Here is a 25,386-nt window from a genome sequence, read left to right on the forward strand (position 1 = left end):
TCTGGATAGAGCAAATGGGAAATAGGTCAGGGAAACATTCTTCTAGTAAGTCATATTTATCCTGAAATCACTCCAAAATGAAATCTTGGAACCATTGCCCACTCTAAGACATGAGTCTTCCTTCAGCGTTTGGCCCCGTGATCACCGAAGGGATATGAAACCGAGACATCACAAAAGTAGGATGAATCAAGGATAGAATTGATTAGGAAGGCTGCCCCCTAAAGAGAGAGATTGTGCTTTCCCTTTTGCTAGTTTATTCTGTATTCTCTATGATACCATCTCATTCCCATTAACTTATGCTTATGTCCTAAAGGCATTCCAAGGGAAACAGTTGGCATGTCTCCACCTTACATCCCAAGATGTCGGCCAAAATCTGAATATGTGGAACTTCCTTTATGGGGAATAAGCTGCTCTTTCTCGTTGACACTTAAAACCACAGGAAGCTTCAAAAACAGTTAACATCAATCTGATGTACCTGATCTGGTCACCTCAGGCTCACAAAAGAAAATTGTGTCATCAGGTCACCTCAGGCTCACAAAAGATAATTGTGTCATCAGGATACAGTAAGTGACAAATTTCCATATTCACCCCCTCCCTGTTGCTCAATCTGAAGCCTGTCACCCATCTATTATGGAGTGCAACTCTCATCATACTATTGAATCCCTCCATAGCTAGGATGAACAAAAAGGGGATAGAGGATCCCCCTTTCTAAATGTAAACAGCTCACGGTTCTCCATTTACAAGTAGTAGAAATCTGACAGTTTTGATACAAAAACTGATCTACTTCACCCATTTTTCCTCAAATCTCATCTGTCTAAGAATGTTTGGCAGGAATTCTGGTTTACATACCATATGCCTTTTCTAGATCTAGTTTGCACATGATGCCAGGAGCTTCTCCTCTAAATCAAGAATCCACACATTCATTAGCAATAAGGCAAGCATCCATCAATCTTCCTTTAATGAAGGTCATTTGATCTTTGTTAACCAAACTATTAACTACTCTTTTCAATCTTTATGTCAAAATCGTTGATACGATCTTGTACATTCCTGTTATCAAACCTATAGGTCTCAAATCCCTAAGATTTGATGTCCCCGCCGTCTTTGGGATGAGTGCCACAAATGTGGCATTGAAGCTCCTTTCAAAAACATGCTGATAATGGAAATACGGCAAGGACTTAAGAGTATCTTCCTTCAACACATCCCAAAAAGCTTGGAAAAGCTTATAGGAAGACCATCTTGATCAGGTGCCTTGTCAGAGGCACAAAATCTGATGCACTAAAGTATTTCCTATTCAAACCGCCTCTCCAACCATTGCTGATCCTCATTAGAAATGCTAGCATCTCCCAATAGCTGAAGTTCAGGCATCCACTCCTCAGTCTCCTTATAAAATTGTTAATAATAGTAGAGAATTAAGTATTACCAATGTAATCCTTACACATAACATCTAAGCCCCATTTTTGGGCCAACAATTTTTTTTAAAGGACATCAAGCTCTTGATGTGATCTGTAGCAATTGACACAAAGAGATGATAACAGTTTAAAGCTGCCCAGCTTATTTACCCACTTTGTTTTCCGAATACGAAGCATAAAACGGGAACACAATTTACTATACCAGCAAATTTCTAGGATGCCGCATGGGAAAACGATCACCTCAATGTATATGCATGTATACAGTTATCAGACAAACGCACCTATATATCTTATTTCTGAAAGGTATCACTGCAGATAAAAGTAGTGTTGCTAAAACATATTACTACCTCTTTTTCACGAGCACCGCCTCCAAAGAAAGCAACAGATTCAGCATGTGTTCGCAACCTTTCATGCATGAACCTGACAACAGATACTCAGATGTAACAGTAGCCTATCCAAACACAATAAGATAAGCAGTAACTAAAGCATAAGGTAACCTGAAAGTTCCTTCAAGCTGTTGTTCTCGACTTGCCAGGTCACCAAAGTCAGGAGTAACACATCTCAGGAAACCCAGACCTAATAGCATGTAAGCATATAATATAGCAACTCCCCTCCGGCCAGTTAGCAGTTTCATTCTCCATGTGAACCTGCATTTCAGTAGTACATCTATAAAACCAGTTAGAATACTAGCTTAACAGCCACAGCAGAAACTTACCATAGAATGTCAACGGTCGGCTTCACCATTCCAGTTACCAGACTAGACAAGTCAGCAGTTAGCTTCTCCAGATCTTGAGTTAATCTCTGATCCGCATCCAAGTTGACAGCCGACATGTTAAATACCTACAATCCATCTCTTCAATGTTAAATTTGCAAGATATTTGAACACTACATCAGACTTCTACGGAAAAGTGAAGGAACTACAGCATTAGTTATCCTTTAATCAAGGTCGACGAACAAGGGATTTGAGAACAAAGAAGTTGTCCTACTATTCCAACCTAAGTTACTCGGACTCTTCACTTTCGGTGCCGAACCCATGTTGACAAGACATGGGTGTGGGTGTAGGATCCGTACCAGATCTGGTCACAACCGATTTTGGGTACTTTGACCAAAATCGACTGAAAAGTCCAGATAGAATTGAGAAATTCTATAATCAAACAAAAGCTAAGGTAAAATTGAAAAAAATGGAATATCTTGTATATAGAAATTTCTACGTTATTGTTTTTCCTTTTATCTCCTTTCAAGATTTTCTTCTTGAACAATATTTTCTCCTCAAGTTTTCCTCATAATATCTCATAATTTATATTTCGGAAAAGGGCCTAAAATGTCCTTCAACTATCTAAAATGGCGCAAAAACGCCCTCTGTCTACCTATTGGGCCTAAAATGCGCTTTTCACCTACCTATTGGATCTAAAATGCCCTTTCCGTCTACCTATTGGGCTATTTTTCCCTTTTAGTTAGACAAATTACATGGAAAGACCATCCTTAAAACTTAATTATATAAATAATGGTATTTTTTCAACATTATAAAAATAATTTTTTTTTTTTTACATATATAGCCATTTTAAAAAATCAGAAAAGATAATTATACTTCCTAATTTAATGATATAACTAATTATCAATTCATCTTAATTTAAGAGATATTTTTCAATCTTCAAATTAAAAGTGGAAAAGATAATCCCTGCTTTCAAATCTCTCTCTTATATTCAAAATTCAAATATTTTTAAATAAACTAAGTATTCCATTATTTGCTCGTGTATGTTTCGTTTTGTTTTCATGTATGTTAATCATCTAGTACTATTTCATTATCGTATATTTTTAATTCTAATGTAATGGGTTAACCATAATTATTTATGGATAAATATTTATGAAATAAAAATCATTATGTTGGAAGTACATATATACCATGTATTTTTGTTGTATACAACAACAACAACAAGAAGCCTAATGTATTCCCACAGCGTGGGGTCTGGTCTGTTGTATAAATATAATTTATGTCAAACTCAGATTATTATTATATTTTTGATATAATTTATGGGATGAATATTCATGGTATATCTCATTATATCGGAAGTACTTTTCTTGCTAAAAAATTATTTATTAAATATAAATATATATATCCAGTATTAGATGGTATAAACGTTTTATATCTAAAATGTACCATGTATGTTTATGGTATAAATATAATTTGTATGGTAAAAAAAAAATTTGTATGTATAAATATACCATATAAATATAATTGTACAATATAAATATACCATGAATTTTTATGGTATAAATATACCATATATTTTTATGGAGGCATCGTGAAAGCAGACAATAAAAATGAAAAACATAAAATTTTGATATAGTATATAAAAATGCCTTTTCATGTAATTTGCCTAAATAAAAGGGAAAAATAGCCCCAATAGGTAGACGGAAAGGGCATTTTATGCCCAATAGATAGACAAGAAGGGCATTTTAGACCCAATAGGTAGACGGGGGATATTTACACCATTTCACATAGTTGAAGGGCATTTTAGGCCCTTTTCCGTTTATATTTTATAACTCTATTTTTACATATTTAAATTATTTTTCGCCGAACCCCCGCACCCGTATCCATCTCTAGATACATATCCCTGAATCTTTAAATTGAGACCGCGAAGGATCCGACCTCTAGATCCGTACCCGTATCGGACACCTGCATCCGAGTCCAAGCAACTTAGATTCCAACAACAAACGGAAGAGGGCCAAAAGCTTTTGTCCATGTTGAATTTTCAACAGACAAATTGGATTTCAAAATACATTTTTCAGATTAATTCATAAACATAAAGAAAATCTAGACCTTTCATAAGGTAGAAAATTTCATGGAGTTTATAATTCTTTTTCATTTCCATAAAAAAATTAAGAAACCTAGTAATAAAAATACTTTGGTCAACACCCCATTTGACCTCTGAAAGTGAAATTTAGGCCAGAATTTAAAACACAGAGTGCATAAAAACTAATCTATTTGTTTGATCAAGCTAGTGCTCGGAAATACAACACGACCAAAATATTCAAATGGTTAAAACTTTCACAATCTCAGGGGTGAGCATGGGATTTACTGAACAGTACATCTAAAAATCCTCTTATGAGTGAGACAGAGTGATAGATATTCAAGTATCAGTGTAACTTGACAGAACTGAAAAGGATTTTTAGTAAATATTCATCTTGTTGAATATATAGGTACCTTATAATATGCGTTATTTCTTAAGTAGTTCTTTAACAAGTGTTTGGTCAGACGAATCCTCCATCCAAGTGCCAATGTATGCGTCAAGTACCTGTGTGAGGGCAGGAAGAAATTTTTATTGATCTCAGAAAGGAAGGACAAAGGTCAACAAAGAACACACAATTAAAATGTCAATATGAAATACAAGAGTCTAACAAGACAAGATTCATTAGCAGATAATAAACCATAACCGCACTAAATGAAATGATAGAACACAGTTTGCCCACCCAATAAGCAGCCTGTTAGACGCTGTTACCATGGTTTATAAGCGTAGGAAGAAGGGTGGTGAAAATAAAGCTTAAATGTATCTGTTTTATTTATTAATTATTCTATGTATGTAATTCTAGTAGTTTCTACCAGTTAACTAGCAGTTACCTAGCAATTTAGGCAGTTGTTTTGTGATATATTGTACTAGGAAGAAAGAAATACTATGAGACTATTCCGTAGGATTTTCTAGCAGATTAGGAGGTTAAGGTTCCTCGAAATACCTTGGTTGTTGAAGTATTCTCTATTTGCTATTTGTAAAACTCGTTCTACTTGTTGGTGACCGTAAATAATAGTTGAAGTGTTGTTTCTACTTTTGCATTGTTCCTGGAAGTCTACAAATTTCTTTTAAGGAGATTTCAGGATTCCTAACAATTTTGGTATCAAAGCCTTTATAGTTTCAACCAGAATGGAAGGGAAGATTGAAGGATTAGAGAAGAAAATGAGCAAAGTACAAGATGAGATTGGTTCAGTACGTGATTACATGGAGCAGTTACGCGACTGGACGCAGAAAAAAGATGAACATGACACTGAAATTCTTTAACATATGAAAGGAAAATCAAAGTTTCAAGCAGATCCAATTAAAGACACAGATGTGATGGCAGAAAACAGCAACAATCGCAGAACCGATGAATTCCAGAAAAGTTCAGCCACAATTTCATGAAGAAACACGTCCTAAAAGAATGGTACTGCCCTTACTCTCTGGTGACAACCCATATGTGTGGCTTAACAGAGCAGAGCGATATTTTCATTTCAATGGCATTAATGAAAAATTGGAGGTTGCTGCTGTTTGCTTTGAAGGTAGAGCCCTAAACTGGTTCCAATGGTGGGAGACAAGAACACCAATTTTCACATGGGATGTGTTTCGAGTAGCCGTACTCCAACGATTCACTCCATCAAAATTAGAAAACTTATATGAGGTGTTGATAGGATTGCAACTAATTGAAAGTGTGGCCAAAAACGGAGAAGATTTTGAATTACTTTCAGCACATTGAAAGAGCCGATGATGCGGTTTTGATGGGGATTTTATAAATGGACTGAGAGGAGAGATCAAGGCAGAATTGTGGGTTAGCAAGTTAGGAACTCTAACCCAAATTATGGGTCAAAGCCAGCGTATTGAAGAAAAGAATTGGGCTCTCAATCAAGCCCACTTGCCTAGACATATGTCTATGACACTTCCTAGGGGTTTGACGCATTTTCAACTGATTGACAATAGCCGAACGGAAAGTGTTACTAGTCCACATGTGCGTGTAGCCACAATCCCTTATCATTTTGCCCGTACAACAGTTACAACAGTACCACGACATTTTCAAGAGCAGAAGCGAGGAGAAATCATGCAGCAAGGACCTGAAAATTCTACAAGACGTGGAGGATCACACAAAAGGCTATCTGATGTAGAGTATAAGGATTGTTTTCGCTAAGATGAAAAATATGACCCCAATCATCGGTGCAATTCAAAACAATTAAATTTGCTTATTGTTGCGGCAGAGGATAACGAAGATGGAGATATAGAAGAGCATTCAGAGGAAATAATAAATGCAGGCATGGATCAATTAAGTGTTCAAGAACAGCCAGAGTGTCAAAAGTTAATGGAATTGTTTTTGTACTATATTGCATGATTTACCACAAAGAAGTCTTTGAAGGCATGGGGAACAATATTGAGGAAGAAGGTTATTTTGTCGGATAATGGAGCATCAACTAATTTTATCTCTCGCACAGTGACTGAAGCATTAGAGTTAAAGAAAACAAAAACTAAGTCATTTGTGGTGGAAGAAGGAAATGGACAGCAGGTAGGTAAAGAGTAAGGGTAGCTGCAAAGAAGTAGAACTGTGGATTGATAAACTAAGCATAACACAAGATTATTTCCTTTTTTATTTGGGAAGTGTCGATGTGGTGACTGGAAACCTTAGGAGATATTCAAGCTAATTTCAAGACATTGACGCTGAAATTTGAAATAAGAGCACAAACACAAGTTGTTCAAGGAGATCCCTCATTGTCTAGATCAGTGGCATCACTCAGAACTCTATTTAAAGCCTTGCAAAAAGATGGAGAAGGGTTTTATGTTGATGTGGATGAGTTAACAACAAAGGAAGACCAAGAGAATTTAGATTTGCAGCAATTACTACAAGAATTTGGAAGTTTATTTGAGGAACTAAATGGGTTGCCACCTAGTAAAAGTCATGATCATGCTATCTTACTTAACAAGGGACCTAATCCATCCAATATTCGTCTATATCATTACTCTCATTACCAGAAAAATAAGATTGAGTAAATTATCCAAGAAATTCTTGTAGCCGAAATCATTCAACCAAGCACGAGTCCTTTCTCTAGTCCAGTGTTGCTAGTTCACGAAAAAAATGGCAGCTGGCGAGTTTGTGTGGATTATCGGGCCCTTAATAAGATTATTGTTACTAATAAATTTCCAATTCCAGCAATACTGGATGAACTTGAGGGTGCCACTATATTTTCGAAATTGGATCTAAGATCGGGATACCATCAAATTCGGGTTTGCAAGGAGGACGTAGCAAAGACAGTTTTTCGTACACATGAAGGCCATCATGAGTTTTTGGTTATGCCATTTAGATTGTCTAATGCTCCATCTACTTTTCAAGCACTGATGAATGAGATATTCCGGCGTTACTTATATAAGTTTGTATTTTTTATTTTTTTTTATGACATATTAGTTTGTAGTGAAAATTTGCCTACTCACTTGGAACATGCGGGAGGTGCTACAAATTTTGAAACTCCATAACTTGGTTGTCAATTGGAAAAAAAGTCCGTTTGGACAACAACTGGAGTATTTGGGACATATTATTTGAGCAAGTGGAGTCTCAGCGGATCCAGCCAAAATAGCAAGCATGTTTAACTGGCCAAGTCCCAAAGATGTTAAAGGTTTGCGGGTGTTCTTGGGACTCACTAGTTAGTATAGGAAGTTTGTTCATGATTATGGGAAAACAGCCCGGCCACTTACACAATTGCTCAAGAAAGATGCTTTTCATTGGGCTAAATAAACTCAACTACCAAATTTTAACAAAGTGTTTGAGGATGAGACAGATGCTTCGGGATTAGGGATTGGAGTTGCCCTAATGCAAGAAGGACATCCCATCACTTTTCTTAGTCAAGGACTTTCTATTCAAGCTCAATCTATATCAGTATATAAGAGGGAGTTTATGGCCATCAGTTTTGTTGTAAAAAAGTGGCGTCATTACCTGAGTTTTTATCTGTTAAGTTAATCACCATTCACCATTTTGATTCATTGCAAAAAGATCAACAACCATTAGAGTAATGTTGCCTCGTGTCTCCAATGAATACAAAACAACTTATCTAAAATTTTGGGATCCATTAATTGTTTGTGTCCATCTCATTACACATGAATTTCTACTTGCCACATGGCTGTTTGAACAACAAAACAGTGAAAATAGGAGTACTCCCTTACTCCTCGGTTTATTTTTATAATTTACTTTCTCCGTTCCATATTAGTTGATTGTTTTATTAAAAATAACTATTTTATATTAATTGTTCATAATACTAACTCAAGAAAGCATGGATTAAATTTTTATATTATCCTTGTAGTTAATTCATTCTGAAAGTATTCATATTTGTTTATAAAGGTTTCAAGAAATTTTTTATGGTGTGAATTCGTAAAAGAAAAACTTAACAAAATATACTATACTTAAAAAACTTTTACCATTTATACCTGTATAATTTTAATATATGCATAATCTTACTATCTAATAAGAGGGAAAGGCCAAAGAACCAGGCAACTCTTCGTCAACAGGCCTGCTTCATCAGCTACTTGTTCCATGATTTTACTATATCATCTCTAATTAATTATTATAAGTTATTTATGTATTAAAAAATTAATAATATTTAATAAAAAAATAAATTATATATTTTTATTTTTTAATAAATAATATATATATAATTTTACAAAGATTCATTAATTTGATAAATTAATAATAGTAATAACTAACTCTTCTTTGAGACAATTCACTACAAACATGAGTCTATTTTTGTAAAATTTAAAATTATAGATTTTTATTTTTGAAAAATTTAAACTTATGGACCAATGTTTATATTAAAGAATAGAAATCATAACATGTAATTTCGTGTCAACATTATGATGAGATCTTGAGATTTTGGTAGTCCTCTCAAGGACTCTTTTGATATTTTAAATTTTTCGTGAAATGAAATTATTACGCATGACAATTAATAGTATTTTTTAATTACATATTTTCATTTTCATACTAATTCTTTTTGTTAAAATTATTTCATTTTGATTTTTATGATTGTTTTTTCTTGCCATTTGTTAGATGATTATTTAATTAAACCTTCCTTCATTTTAAATCAACAATCACTTTAACTCGAAAAATATTCAAGCTAACTTTTAATACAAAATAAAAATTTGTAATGATTTTGAACTACAACCTCATACATAATTATTTTTGATATATTTAGTTCTCAAAATATATAATTAAATAGGACGAATAAAGTACTCTTGTAAGGGCATGAAAAAAATAAACATGATGAATTAATGGATCTATTTCTGCGGTTTAATTATCATTTAATATCCTTATAGATTATTTTTTAGTTAATTTATATAAAGGCTCTAAATTAAGGTTATAATTATTATAGTACAAACTTGAAATCATTAATTTTGTGTTAGATGATTCTATCGATGAAAAAAAATATTTTTAAAAAACTATTGTCGCAAAATTATGAGCGAAGTTAAAACTCAATAAATATCAAAATACATTTATTTTTAGCTATAACTAAGAAATTACTTACTAGCAAATTTATAAAAAAATCAATATTTCTTCTATCTAAGATCTTCATCGAAGCGTAATTATTAAATATTTTAAATCATGTCATTATATAAGATATCAAGTTACTTATAGTCTTTTAATATATTCTAATTCTCTGGTAATACTTTCTTCTTTACAAATAATATTTTATTTAAAATTATTCAATTATGTGATTTAAATATTTAATAAGTATGAAAACGTTTTAACGACTTGTTTAACATATCATTAGATTATACTGATTATAATACAAATAATAATTTTAAATTAAAATTACTTTTTATACTGAGGTTGGGCCCGGGCTTAGCACGGGCCTCGTAAAACTAGTTTCATTATACGAACTATGGCAGAGTAGTAGCAAAAATGGGTTACCAAGATGGGATTTGATTTTGAGATTCAATATTGCCCCGGATGTGAAAATAAGGCAGCTGATGCGTTGTCCCGCCAATTTCATTTCATGGTTTTTTCTATTCTACACAGCAGTGCCTTCGATGATCTTTCCACAGAAATTCAATAGGATGATCAACTCCGTCAATTAACACAAGATTTGCTTCAAAATAAGAAATGGTTGCTTGTTTTTCAAAAGTCCGCTGGTGATTCCTCGTTCATTGTTATACAATCTCATGCTCGTTAGGGAATTTCACTCCTCGCCTATAGAAGGGCACTCAGGTTTTTTCCGCACATACAAACGCATTTCACAAGTGTTGTATTAGAATGGAATCAAAAGGGATGTACAGAACTTTGTGGCTAGTTGTGAAGTTTGCAAGTGGAACTAGTATGAAACCCTTAGTCACGCTGGCTTGCTGCAGTCATTACCTATTCCTACTCAAGTTTGGAATGATATTGCTATGGATTTCAACAGCGGATTACCAAAAGCAATAGGACATGATGCTATACTTGTAGTGGTGGACCGTTTCACTAGATATAGTCATTTTCTCCTCTTATCTCATCCATATATCGCAAAGAGTGTCACTAAGCTATTTGTTCGTGAGGTTGTACGTTTGCATGGTCCCATCTGATCGAGATCGGGTTTTTGTCAGCCAATTTTATAAAGAATTATTCAAGTTGTCTGAACTAGCCTCAAATTGAGCTCCGGTTATCACCCTCAAAAGGTCAAACTGAAGTTGTCAACTGCTCATTGGAGACTTATTTACGTTGTTTTGCAAGAGCACATCCAAAACAATGTCCAAGATAGATTCCTTGGGCTGAATTTTGGTTCAATACCACATACCATGGTTCCACCAAGATGACCCCTTTTAGAGATTTATATGGGCGAGATACTCCCTCCTTGTTGCGGTTCACTAATGAGATTTCTGCTGTTGAAGAGGTCAACCATAAGCTTCTGGCTCGCAACACAATTTTAGATGAACTCAAAGCTAATCTGACGCATGCTCAAAGCTCAAAAGAAAGTTTATGCTGATGCTAAGAGTCGTGCAGTTGTGTCTCAACCTGGTGATTTGGTTTATCTTCGCATGCAACCTGTCAAGCTTCGCTCACTTGCTAAAAAGGTTAATCAGAAGTTAAGTCCTCCTTACTATGGGCCATACACTATCTTGAATACAATTGAAGAAGTTGCTTATCGCCTTGATTTACCCCCTCATTCACGGATGCATCCCATATTTCATGTTTCTTGGTTAAAGCGTGCAATAAAGGATTCTACTCGAGTTCAGCAGCTCCCTCCTTTCTTATCTGAAGAACTTGAAATGTAAGTGCAACCTGAAGGTGTAGTAGACTGTCGTACACTCTTGAATGGCTCCCAAGAGGTGTTGATTAAATGGAAGGACTTACTGATAACACCGAGGAATCCTATGAAGTCATTGATGCACAGTTTCCTCATTTTCACCTTGAGGACAAGGTGAAACTCATAGGGGTGGGGGTATTGTTAAGACCACCTGTTACTAGGGTCTATAAGCGCGGGAAGAAGGGTGAAAATAAAGCTTCAATGTATCTGTTTTATTTATTAATTATTCTATGTATGTAATTCTAGTAGTTTCTAGCAGTTACCTAGCAGTTTAGGCAATTGTTTTGTGATATATTGCACTAGGAAGAAAGAAACAGTATCAGATTATTCTGTGGGATTTTCTGGCAGATTAGGAGGTTTAAGTTCCTCGAAATACCTTGGTTGTTGAAGTATTCTCTATTTGCTATTTGTAAAACTCGTTCTACTTGTTCGTGACAGTAAATAATAGTTGAAGTGTCGTTTCTACTTTTCATTGTTTCTGGAAGTCTACAGATTTCTTGTAAGGGGATTTCAGGATTCCTAGCACAGCCAAAGCAGCAACCCGTGAAACTTAAACCTACTCAACCACAAAATTTCTTTTAGAGGGCCCTATCATACCTAAATATATATCAGATATCCAACCTTCCAGAATCCTGAATTAGCAGACAGAACTTTCTGTCAATGGCTATGGTGGTAATGTGGTATCAAGTTGTCCACAACTATTACCTCAAGAAGAAAAAGCTCCAGTTTAATAATGTTGGAAAGAAACCCAGCCGAATTGCCTCTAAAATTACCGTTTTTTTTCTAAATAAGATCACTAAATGTATAAAATCGTCAAAGATATGTCTCTACCTACATACCATAGAACAAAAAGTAGACATAGGTTACTATAGCATTTGAACCTAGGAGTGTAGTTTAGACCAGGAACGTTCTCTCTCTCCTCCACTAACGCTCTCTCTCTCCTCCACTAACGCTCTCTCTCTCCTCCACTAAAGTTAACGTTCACCTAACGGTCGTCGGTCGTCTTCTCCGACCGAGTAGCCAGCGCCGGCGCCGGCAAAGGTAAGTTACCCTCTTTGCCTTCCTCCCTTGAGCTCTATCTCTCTCTCTCTCCCTCTCTCTCCACAGCTCTTCCGAGCTACCCCTCTCTCTCCCTCCCCCTTCTTTGCTTTTTAGTGGCGGATATCACCGGCGGGATTAGGATCGGCTCCGGCGGAGGTCACCAAAACACAGATCCGGTAAAGCACAGTAGACGCTCCAGCGACGGCAACATCCGGCGACAGCTTTCCGGCAACGCTGTTTTCACCAACCAATTCCGACAACAAAATTGACGGTATCATAAGCACGCAGGATCACCCCAGTGACATCTAAACTTTGATATTTAGATATTTGCACTAGTTAATATCTTTACCGTTTCATTTGAACTGTTTTGTTTCCTGTGAGTATACTTGTGACTGCCTACTGTTTCCCTATTGCTTTCATACTGCTTTTCTGTTTTCATGCTTTCCTATTGTTGCCCTATTTTGTTGTCTTTCAGTCTATTGGTTTGAGGCTCTGTTTGGACTTGGTTTCAGTTCTTAAGTGGTGGCTGTAGGGGTTGATGGTGAAATAGGGTCATGTCTGAGGGGTAAAGAGCGGAGGGTAGGGGTAAGTATGTGGTCTAGGTCGAGTGTTAAGGCTGGTGCGGTGAGGGGTGGTAGAGGGAGGCGAGAGGCGAGAGTAGATAGGTTGAGAGTAGGGTCTTGGAATATAGGGACCCTTCGGGGTAAGTCAATAGAATTGGTGAAGATTCTTAAGAGGAGGAAGATTAATATTGCTTAAGCCAGGAGACCAAGTGGGTAAGGTCTAAGGCTAGGGATGTGGATGGTTACAAGCTTTGGTACTCTGGAAGCGAGAGGCGTAGGAATGGAGTTGGCATCTTGGTAGATGAAAAGCTTAGAGGGCAGGTAGTGGAGGTTAAGAGAATTAGTGATAAGCTGATGACTATTAAGTTGGTCTTAGGGGGGTTTACCCTGAACGTATGTAGTGTGTATGCGCCGCAGGTGGGCTTGGAGAGGGAGGAGAAAATGCATTTTTGGGAGGTTTTGGATGAGGTGGTGAGAGGCATGCCTAGCTCATAGAAGATCGTTGTAGCAGGGGATTTCAACGGGCACATCGGGCGTTACCGGGAGGTTTTGGTGATGTGCATGGTGGTTTTGGTTTTGGGGTGAGAAATAAAGAGGGACCTACTCTGTTGGATTTTGCGAGGTCCTTTGTGCTAGTGGTGGTGAATTCGAGCTTTCCGAAGAAGGACGATCACCTGATCACCTTTCGAAACGCGATAGCCAAGACCCAAATTGACTTTTTGCTGCTTAGGAAAGGGGATAGGGTGTTGTGTAAGGACTGTAAGGTCTTTCCGAGTGAGAATCTTTCGACCCAGCATACGCTCTTGGCGATGGACTTAGATATTAGGAAGAATAAGAAGAATAGGGATGCAGAGGGTAGACCGAGAATTAAGTAGGGAAGCTTGACGTCGGTGAATGCACGGGAGATAGGGGAGAAGTTGGCGGGCATGGAGGTGTGGGAGGGTAGGGGAGACGTAGATGGTATGTGGGATAGGGCGGATAGGTGCATCAAGGAGACTGTTACTGAGGTGTTGGGTGTGTCTAGGGGCAAGGCCGGTCACCATCGGGGGGATTGGTGGTGGAATGAAGAAGTTAAGAAGAAAGTAGAGACTAAGAAGGGGGCGTATGCTAAGTTGGTTGAGAGTAAAGATGAAGAAGAGAAACGGGTAAATAGGGAGGAGTACAAGTTAGCGAGGAGGGGGGCTAAGCTAGCAGTTACGGCTGCTAAGACGGCGGCGTTTGAGAGCTTGTATGCGGGGTTAGAGGAGAAAGGAGGGGAAAAGAGGTGGTTTAGGCTGGCTAAGGCTAGGGATAGGAAGAGTCGTGACCTCGATCAGGTTAAGTGCATTAAGGAGGAGGATGGTACAGTGTTGTGGAGGATGTTCACATTAAGAAAAGTTGGCATTCATATTTTCATAGGCTTTTGAATGATGAAGAGGATAGAGTTATGGTGTTAGGGGAGCTGGAGCAATTAGAAGAGCGTCGTGATCTCAGTTATTGTAGACATTTTAAGATGGAGGAGGTCAAAGAGGCTGTTCGCATGTTCACAGGATGCGAAGGGGTAGGGCGACGGGGCCTGATGAGATCCCTGTAGATTTTTGAAAGTTTGCTGGAGAGAATGGTTTAAGGTAGTTGATTGATTTGTTTAACGGCATTTTCAAGTCGGCGAAAATGCCAGACGCATGAAGATGGAGCACTATGATCCCTCTGTATAAGAATAAGGGTGACATTCAATGCTGCAACAATTATGGGGTATTAAGTTATTGAGTCACACTATGAAAATTTGGGAGAGAGTGGTCGAGTTGAGGTTGAGGAGGATAGTCTCTATTTCGGAGAATCAGTTTGGATTTATGCCCGGGCGCTCGACGACGGAGGCAATTCACCTGGTTCGGAGACTGGTGGAACAGTACAGGGAAAGAAAGAAGGATCTGCACATGATGTTTATCGACTTGGAGAAGGCATACAAAAAAATCCCTAGGGAAGTTCTTTGGAGATGCCTGGAGGTGAGTGGGGTCCCAGTGGCGTATATCAGAGCAATCAAGGATATGTATGATGGAGCTAAGACCTGGGTGAGGACGGCGGGTGGTAATTCTGAACATTTCCCTGCCCTAACAGGGTTACATCAGGGATTTACTCTTAGCCCGTTTTTGTTTGCTTTGGTGATGGATGTGTTGACGCAGCGTATTCAAGGCGAGGTACCCTGGTGTATGCTTTTTGCAGATGATGTGGTTTTGATTGATGAGACTCGGGGGGTTGTGAATGATAAATTAGAACTGTGGAGAGAGACCCTTGAGTTTAAAGGGCTCAGGTTAAGTAGGAGCAAGACCGAGTATTTGGAATGTAAGTTTGATGGCTCGAGGGAGGGGGATGACGTGGTAGTAAGGCTGGAGTCTCAGGTGGTGTGTAAGAGGGATAGTTTCAAGTATCTTGGGTCCATGATTCAGGGGAATGGTGAGATTGACGAGGATGTCTCTCACCGTATCGGGGTGGGATGGATGAAGTGGAAGCTCACCTCGGGGGTGTTTCTGATAAGAAGGTGCCGCCCAAGCTTAAAGGCAAATTTTACAGGGCGGCAGTCCGCCGGCCATGTTGTATGGAGCAGAGTGTTGGCCAGTCAAGAACTCTCACATTCAGAAATAAATTGAAGGTGGCGGAAATGCGGATGTTGCGTTGGATATGTGGGCTTACTAGGGTGATAGAGTTCGAAATGAGACTATCCGAGAAAAGATTGGAGTGGCTTCGGTAGAGGACAAGATGCGGGAGGTTCGTTTGAGATGGTTCGAATACGTGATAAGGAGGGGTACGGAGGCACCGGTTCGTAGGTGTGAGAGGTTTGCTTTGGATGGTTTCAGATAGGGCAGGGGTAGGCCGAAGAAGTACTGGAGAGAGGTGATTAGGCGAGACATGGAGCAGTTACGGCTTATTGAGGACATGACCCTAGATAGGAAGATCTGGAGGACGCGTATTAGGATGGAAGGCTAGTGCCATTTTGGGTAGGTAGGGTAGGGCATTACTTGGTGGGGGTAGTATTCTTATTATGATTTCTTGTTGCTTGTAGTATTACGATTGTTCACTAGCCTTTGCTTCCTCTTTCCCTGTATGTGGCGTCTCTATGTTTTGTCTTGTTCCAGGTTTTTTGGCATGACTTTGATTACTATTCCTTGTCTTGAGCCGGGGGTCTATCGGAAACCGCCTTGCTACTTCCCCGGGAGGAGTGGTATGGACTGCGTACATCTTACCCTCCCCAGACCTCACTATGTGGGAATACACTGGGTTTGTTGTTGTTGTTGTAGTGTAGTTTAGACCAAAATATACTCTGTTTGAACCTCATAACTAGTGTCTACATGTTCTTTTTGTGCAATCATTCATCAAATGAACATTGAAAGTTAATCCTACAGGCTGAAAAAGCATATGTTGTAATCCTTTAGAACAAAATTGGCTGTCCACGTAACCGATATATATATATCCAAGATAACTTTCCTCTGTGTGTCGCTTCGAAGGGAGGGGGCCCCATTAGCGCTTTGTAATAACTGAATTGTGATTTTTCTGGTCAGGGAGGAGAAACCAATTTACCTAAGTAAGACTTAGTCTCTATATTCCAGGTATATATTATTTTAAATTTAGCAGATGCTAAGCATGTTTTAAAGTAAGGAAAGACATGCACTCTTTCCAGATATAAATTCACCTGAGAGACGGTGCAATAAAGGAGGATGCAGCACTCTGAAGGACACTAATAACAATCAAACGTAGGAATGCCGCCTTATCTTGCTCCAGGACAAATTTCACAGTTGTTCCTACGTAAGCAGATGTTTTGGTTATAAATGGTACAATAAAATCCCTCATTCCAGATGAAGAAGAATAACATTTAAAAGAAGAGAGAAGCAGTACCATTTAGAGAGGCAATGCGATCAGAAACCCACGTTCTGGACACCACAAGTAAAGCGACCGTGAGAAACTGTGCCCCCTGTTTATCTAGCAGTGTGGGTACCTAAAACAAGCACTAGAGCTATATGAACCAAGCGGAAAAGATGGCTCACAATAATCTTAACTCCCTCCACAGATCCTCATCCAGAACAAAACGATGATCTGCTTTACATGTTACTGCCAAAAGCTCCTTGTTTTCACAAAACCAAACAATGGCTATTCCTAACTTTCAAGATTCAATTTTGTTCAAAAACCTATCTCAACTTTAGGACCCAGTCAAGAGTACATATAGTAACAATTTTTTTTTAATAAGCGTGGTGCCCGGGTCAGCTTGCGCACGCCTCGACTAATTCCACGGGATACCTCCCACCAGCAACAGGTACTAGTACCTCTGTCCACCAAGGCTAGAACTGATGGGAAGAAATCACCTAGTGTTTTGTCTCTGCTGGGATTTGAACATGTTATATCAAGACAGAATATATATCTATGTACCGACCGCTAGGTAAGATTGTTTTTCAGTTCAAACCCCCATTTTCAACCATACAATTTCTTTTCCCCAATGCTTTTTAAGTCTAAACCAGTAAATGTTACATGTAAATCACATTAAATAAGATATGTTGTCTTTAAAGTACATAGAATTTCCTTTGTTTCAATTTTACAAACAAAGAAAAAGAACGCAACCACTATGAGAGGAAATTGGAAAATAACCAACTAGAGGGACCAAGTTTGATGGCATAGCAATACAACACTCACAAGAACTTTAGACATGGCAGCAATTCTCAGGGGAAGTATCCTTGGAACACTCTTAAGATGTGGAAAGACATGCAAGGGGGAATCATCAGCTTCAGATGGAGATGCCGATATCAATTCCGAAAAATACAATTCAGCCTCCGACTTAGAGAATTCTGTGCCCTGTGGATGATGCCAAAGAGAAAAGTTAGTTGGAGCAAGAGAAGACGTCTCTGAGAAGAAGTGTGAGCAGCATGAGTATCCAAACCTTTTTTGCATTTGCAAATGCACGCTGCACAGTCATTGCATCACCTTGACGATCCGTCTCATTATACTGGTTCTTGTTGAACTCTGAGTCGGTGAGACTGGGAGCCTCTGCCCTGGAAATTTTGTTGCACAGCAACTAATAAATATCTGCATTTGCAGAGTGTGCGGAACAGTTAGTTACTTTAGCTTTGTACCTCTTATAGTGAACCCTCCAGCCTCCTTCACCATCCAAGGACAAGACGACATCATGAAATGCAACCAACGCAGGGCGGTGAGAAATAGTGATACATGATGTTCCCATCGCTCTTACTTTTGAACAAAAACGTTCCTCCATATCGGTTGTCACAGCACTCGTACATTCATCCAGAATGGCAAATTTTGGTTTATGGTAGAAAAGTCTAGCCATCCCCAATCTTTGCTGCTCTCCCAGAGATAATTCTTCACCCCAGTTTACCTCCTTTTCAGGAGGATAGCGATCCAGAAGATACTCAAGATTAACCTAGTTTGACGATGTACAATTTTAACGTGTTAAAAAAATTGAATGACATTATAAATTCCAAGGCTTAAATACATGATAGACTGGTCATAGGTAAAGATGAAAATTTCAAGAATAAATTATAGGAACTTACATTTTTAAGAAGTTCACCCATGCCACCTCGTGTGAGCGGCTCAACCTCTTGATCAGCAGTCAAAGGATATATAATCTGGTCACGTAGTGTTCCAATAGCTGTATATGGACGTTGGGGCACATAAAAGATCTCTTTATTCAGATCAGAACCAATTCCAGGTTTTACAATATCGCCAGAAACAAGTGGCCAAAGACCTCCCAGGACTCGAAAAAGTGAGCTTTTGCCGCTACCATTTGGACCTTCAAAATGAACCAGTGAGAATTATATTAGATGTACCCCTCAACAACAACAACATACCCAGTGTCTTCCCACCAAGTGGGGTCTGGGAAGCATAAAATGTATGCAGTCTATACCACTACCTCAGATGAAGTAGAGAGGTTTCCGATAGACCCCCGGTTCAGGACAGATAACATTATATGTACCCCTATATCTAAAAAAATTATAGTGAAGAACCAGTCAATATTTTGCTCACTGTGCTATAATTGCACTTGAATAACTAAGGAGACATTCGGATGGTTTCAAATAATTAATTCAAGCATAAAATCTCGTATACGATAATAGAGTGTAGTTGAATGCGTAAGGGAAAATAATTGATGCATAACTAATAAAACATTTCTTTGACAGTATTAAATATCACCTGCATTAAGTTAAAACTATGTAAAATTTTATGCAAAGAATAGAATATGTGTATTAGCTATGGGGGAATTGAACTATTTAAAGAAGAGAACGCCTTTTGAAAGTAAGTAAAAAGTATGCATAACAATTTCCTCACTGTTAATCACCTCATAACAACTACTACATTATTAATCCTTGCATAAACCATCCATGCATTATAATCCCCACATAACTAGTATACGAACCAACGAAACCTAGAAGTTTGTTTACCGTGTTCCAACATGACAATTAAGTATCTGTATCCTGATATTTATGCCTAAGAATAGGATTAAATGTGCTTGTAATTATTTAGTTTTCCTATTTAGGAGTTTGTAAACTTTAATTGATCCCCTAAACTTGAGCGCATATTCAAGCATAATATTCCACAAAAAAAAAATCTTTTTCTTCTTTTCTTCAATAGCATATAAAGTAGCTATAGAATATAGTGTTTCCAATAAGAAAACTAAAATACATCTCAAAGAAAGAAATAATATTTGTGGCAAACCCGCAGGAACAGTGCTCAACACTACTCAACACTACTGTTAGAATGTGAGTAGAAATAGAAATAGTATACAAAATCCTAATCCTACTTTGAAAAGGATTGTATTGTAGTGTCTATAAATAGGGTGTCAATATAATTATGTAGACAACAATTCAATAATATTTTTCTCCTTATTTCTCACATGGTATCAGAGCGTTGGTGAGAAACTAAAATGAAAACTCAGTCACCGTGCGTCAATTCCGGTGATTGATTTATCTCATTTTTTTATTTTGTGGGTTGTGTGAAAAATACAACACCACCAAGAGGATTGGGAAGCTCAGGCGACAAAAACCCAACCAAACCGCCAGAAAAATATCAGCCACGCGCCCACACGCGTCTGCCAGAGTTCTGAAATTCCGGCGAGATCTGTATTACGCGCCGGTGCGTGAGCCAATTTCTGGTCAAATTTTTGAGTTGTTCTTTTTCTATTGAAGTCGCCCAGTTATTCTGATCTCGATCCGACCAATTCCCTATTTCCCAATTCCAATCGTCAGAACCCTAATTCCGGCGACTTTATTTTTTTTTTGGCAAGATTTCTCTTTCCAGTAAGGCTGCCCCTTCATTCCAAGGCAGTCCCTTGATCTATTTCTTGATTCCAGTCTGTTTTCGGCAATCAAATCCAATTTTCCGGTGACTGACCCAATTTTTCGGTGACTAAATTATTTTTTTCTCTATTTAATCCTATGATTACATCTGAACCTTAATGAGGAGATCAGACAATTAAACGTCACAGTCCATGAAGAATCGACGAGGGGAAGACCGTTTTGAAAGATCTCGACCTAGGTGTAGTTATTGTAAAAGGCTTGGACATACACGTGATGTATGCTACTCTCAACCTAAGTGTAGCTATTATAATAGGCTTGGACATACTCGTCGGATATGTTATTCTTTGTGTGGTCAACCATCTAAAAATATTCATGTTGCTCAGTCTAACACCTCAACACCTCAGGAGATCAACAGGTGTATATTTATCTGATAAGGAATATCATGAGTATCTTCAGTATCGAGCAAGTAAGCATACATCTCCATCAATAGTCTCAACTGCACAATCTTCAACCTTTGGATCATGGGCTGTGTACTCAGGTGTTTCTAATCATATTTTTGGTAACAAGTCACTTCTGTCTGATATTGTTTATTCACAATCTCTTCCTGCTATTACTTTAGCCAATGGGATTCGAACAAAACCAAAAAGAGTTGGACAAGCCAAACCCCTATCTTCTGTCACTCTAGACTCTGTTCTTCATGTTCCTGGTTGTCCTTTTAATCTTGCATCCATTAGTCGTTTGACACGTGCCTTTCATTGTAGTATAACATTTTTTTATGATTCTTTTGTAATGCAGGACCGCAACACGGGACAAACGATTGGCACAGGACATAAATCACAAGGCCTTTACCATCTTACCTCTTCAAATTCCTTCACATCATGCTCCATTACAGACCCACCAAAACTTATTCACAAACGTTTGGGACATCCTAGTCTATCCAAGCTACAGAAGATGGTGCCCAGTTTGTCTAATTTATCCATATTAGATTGTGAGTCCTGTAAACTTGGAAAACGTACCCGTGCTACATTTTCACGTAGTATTGAGAGTCATTCAGAGTCTATTTTCTCATTAGTTCATTGTGATATTTGGGGTCCTAATAGAGTCAGTTCACCCTTACGATTTCGTTACTTTGTTAGATTCATTGATGATTTTTCACAGTGCATTTGGGTTTTTCTAATGAAAGATCGTTCTGAGTTATTCCCTATATTCAAAAGTTTTTGTGCCGAAATACAAAATCAATTTGGTGTTTCCATTCATACTTTTCGTAGTGATAATGTCTTAGAATACTTATCCTCCCAGTTTCAGGAGTTTATGACTCGCCAAGGAATTATTCACCAGACATCATGTCCATACACCCCTCAGCAGAACGATATAGCAGAAAGGAAAAGTAGATATCTAATTGAGACAACTCGCACTTTTCTCATTGAATCTCATGTTCCGTTGCGTTTTTGGGGCGATGCAGTCCTCGCATCTTGCTATCTCATTAATAGAATGTCATCATCTTCGATTCAGAATCAGGTTCCCCATTCCATACTATTTTCTCAATCACATCTCTACTCTATCCCTCCTCGTATTTTTTGGAGCACTTGTTTTGTTTAAAACTTAGCCCCAGGAAAAGATAAATTAGCTTCTCGTGTTCTCAAATGTGTCTTCCTTGGTTACTCTCGAGTTAAAAAAGGATATCGTTGTTATTCACCTGATCTAGGTTGCTACCTTATGTCCGCCGATGTCACATTCTTTGAATTTCAACCTTACTATCATCATCTACTCATCTTGATATCTCTGAGGTTTTACTCATACCTCCAGTCTTACCCACACCAATCTTTGAAGAATCTACAATTACTTCTCCATCTCCAGCTACAGTGCCATCACTTTTGACTTATCACCGTCGCCCGCGTCCAGCATTAGTCCCAGATGATTCATGTCATGCGCCTGACGCTTCCCCTACAGCGGACTTGCCTCCTTCTAGCCAATCAGATACACTTGAAAAAGGTATAAGATCCACTCGTAATACTAACCCACATTATACTTTCTTGAGTTATCATCGTCTGTCATTACCCAATTATGTTTTTGTATCATCTTTGTCCTTTATTTCCATCCTTAAGACTACAAGTGAAGCACTTTCCCATTCAGGATGGAAACGAGCTATGATTGATGAAATATATGTTTTACATACGAGTGGTACTTGGGAGCTTGTTTCCCTTCCTGCAGGTAAATCCGCGGTTGGTTGCCGTTGGGTTTATACAGAGAAGTTGGTCCAGATGGTCAGGTTGATCGGTTGAAGGCTCGCCTTGGTGCCAAAGGGTATACACAGATATTTGAGCTTGATTATAGTGACACTCTCTCCCGTGGCTAAACTAGCATATGTCTGTCTTTCTCTCTGTGGTTGTTGTTCGTAATTGGCCTCTTTATCAATTGGAGATTAAGAATGCTTTTCGTCATGGTGATCTTGAGGAAGAAGTCTGTATGGAGCAACCACCTAGTTTTGTTGCTCAGGGGGAGTCTAGTAGCCTTGTAAGTCGATTGCGCAAGTCACTCTATGATTTGAAACAATCCCCTCGAGCCTGGTCCGAAAAATTTAGCACAGTGATTCAAGAGTTAGGCATGATTCGTAGTGAGCTGATCATTGAGTGTTTTATCGCCATTTTGAATCAAATGTGTATTTATCTGGTTGTTTATGTTGACGATATTGTTATCACCGACAATGATCAAGAGGGTATTACTAACTTGAAGCAACATCTCTTTCAACATTTCCAGACTAAAGACCTCGGCAGACTGAAATACTTTCTAGGTATTGAGGTTGCACAGTCCAGATCAGGTATTGTTATTTCTCAACGCAAGTATGTTTTAGACATTATTGAGGAGACAGGATTGATGGGATGTCGACTCATTGACACTCCTATGGATCCAAATGCTAAACTTCTGCTGGGACAGGGAGAGCCACTTAGTGATCCTGGAAGGTATAGGCGGTTGGTTGGAAAGTTGAATTATCTCACAGTGACTAGACCTGATATCTCTTTTCCCGTGAGTGTTGTAAGTCAGTTTATGACTTCCCCCGTGATAGTCACTGGGATGCAGTTGTTCGTATTTTGCGATATATAAAGTCATCTCCAGGTAAAGGACTACTCTTTGAGGATCGAGGCCATGAGCATATCATTGGAAATACCGATGTTGATTGAGCAGGATCACCCTCTAATAGACGTTCTACATCTGGATATTGTGTTTTAGTAGGTGGTAATTTGGTGTCCTGGAAGAGTAAGAAACAAAGTGTGGTTGTTCGATCTAGCGCCGAAGCAGAATATCGAGCAATGGCTGCAGCAACTTGTGAGCTGGTTTGGATCAAACAATTGCTGGGAGAACTAAAATTTGGAGAACCCGGTAAGATGGAACTTGTATGTGATAATCAAGCAGCCCTTCATATTGCATCTAATCCAGTGTTCCATGAGAGGACCAAGCACATAGAGATTGATTGTCACTTTGTCAGGAGAAATATACTCTCGAGAGATATTGTTACAAAATTTGTGAAGTCAAGTGATCAACTTGCAGATATCTTCACCAAGTATTAATTACATTTGTAACAATCTAGGTACATATGACTTGTATACACCAACTTGAGGAGGAGTGTTAGAATATGAGTAGAAATAGGAATAGTGTACAAAATCCTAATCCTACTTCGAAAATGATTGTATTGTAGTGTTTATAAATAGGGTGACAATGTAATTATGTAGACGACAATTCAATAATATTTTTCTTCATTATTTCTCACATATGACATTAAAAAAATGTTTATTTCTACAAAAATGATTGTATGTGATGCACCAATGATGTCCAACATATTACAAGACGAGTGTCACAAAAATGCAAATATAAGATGGATTTGCGGTCCCACAAAATAAGACAAGATAAGAATCAAAAATATTCGGGAGACTGTTCAACTGCCACGAATAGAAAATAAAATAAGAGAGTTGCTTGAGATGGTATGTTCATATCCTGTGTTGATCACCAAATGCACCGATCCATTTATGTGAAAGTAAAACCATACCGAGTAAATCAAAAGAAAATATTAAAAGACATTAATGTACCTGTTATTAAAAGATTAGACCCTGATTCAACCCTTAGGCTCAAGTCCTCTACCAACACATTACCAGTTGGAGTAACAACCTGAAAGCACCAAAAATCTAGGATCAGAACCCAAATACAGATGGTGGTAAAATCAAAACAAACAGATGATTTATCACCTTAACCCCATCGAACTCAATGTAATTTGCCTCAGTGACATAATTACTACTCGCATTAGATTGTATGGAAGAGCCATTACGTCCACCTAAATCTCTAGAAATAACCATGAGCTCATGAATACGATCTGCATACCCACTGCAAGTGCCAAAACTGATTTAGAAAAATGCAACTGGAATATCTCAAATATACAGCAGAAATGCAAGTGAAAATGTGTAGTACAACTCTAGTATGCCAATATGATTATGTGTCATATATAGCTCAAACCTGTTACAATCTAACATATGGTTAAATGTATGAACTGTAGACCCATATAACATCTTCTACGGTCCTCACCACATATGCATCCCTTGTGTTAGGGCACCCAATATAGGATATTACTTCACCCTCCAAATGTCCAATCTTAGGCATGGATGGGAGAAGAAGAGCTGCTATAATCCCATATGGTATAAGTTATAGGCTTTAGTCTTCTAATTAGCCTTGGATCTGCACCACTTTAACTAGTATTTGGGTTGATTCAAGCACCAAGGTAAATTTTCTTAACAAAAATAATGAAGCAAAATTAGTATCTTCTACAACAACAACAACAAACCCAGTAGATTCCCACATCGTGGGGTGTGGGGAGGGTAGAGTGTACGCAGACCATACCACTACCTCTAACGAAGTAGAGAGATTGTTTCCGATAGACCAGTAGTATCTTCTAGTCATTACTAAAAAGATTTGCAGCCATGAGGTAGTATTCACAAATTGATATGCTAGTAAATTTTCATCGAATTGTTGGAAACAAATCCAGCAAATTCTTTCATTGATCTGTGCAT

At 38.1% G+C, this 25,386-nt stretch overlaps 1 protein-coding gene across 3 annotated transcripts in view; it reads right to left on the reverse strand.

Moving 5' to 3' along the window:
• Positions 1-25,386, reverse strand: part of LOC107850364 (ABC transporter D family member 1) — a 52,133-nt gene that overhangs the window by 8,972 nt on the left and 17,775 nt on the right. For all 3 annotated transcript variants that reach the window (XM_047401788.1, XM_047401787.1, XM_047401789.1), the window contains exons 8-19: positions 24,571-24,706; positions 24,415-24,493; positions 18,593-18,831; positions 18,158-18,462; positions 17,965-18,076; positions 17,721-17,879; positions 16,932-17,031; positions 16,729-16,837; positions 4,615-4,705; positions 2,125-2,249; positions 1,907-2,056; positions 1,757-1,829 (exon numbers count right to left, since the gene is read on the reverse strand). In XM_047401788.1, the coding sequence (XP_047257744.1) occupies positions 1,757-1,829; positions 1,907-2,056; positions 2,125-2,249; positions 4,615-4,705; positions 16,729-16,837; positions 16,932-17,031; positions 17,721-17,879; positions 17,965-18,076; positions 18,158-18,462; positions 18,593-18,831; positions 24,415-24,493; positions 24,571-24,706 (1,678 nt within the window). The remainder of the gene's footprint in view (positions 1-1,756; positions 1,830-1,906; positions 2,057-2,124; positions 2,250-4,614; positions 4,706-16,728; positions 16,838-16,931; positions 17,032-17,720; positions 17,880-17,964; positions 18,077-18,157; positions 18,463-18,592; positions 18,832-24,414; positions 24,494-24,570; positions 24,707-25,386) is intronic.

The sequence above is a fragment of the Capsicum annuum genome, chromosome 12 (assembly GCF_002878395.1).
Source record: "Capsicum annuum cultivar UCD-10X-F1 chromosome 12, UCD10Xv1.1, whole genome shotgun sequence".
Classification (NCBI taxonomy): domain Eukaryota; kingdom Viridiplantae; phylum Streptophyta; class Magnoliopsida; order Solanales; family Solanaceae; genus Capsicum; species Capsicum annuum.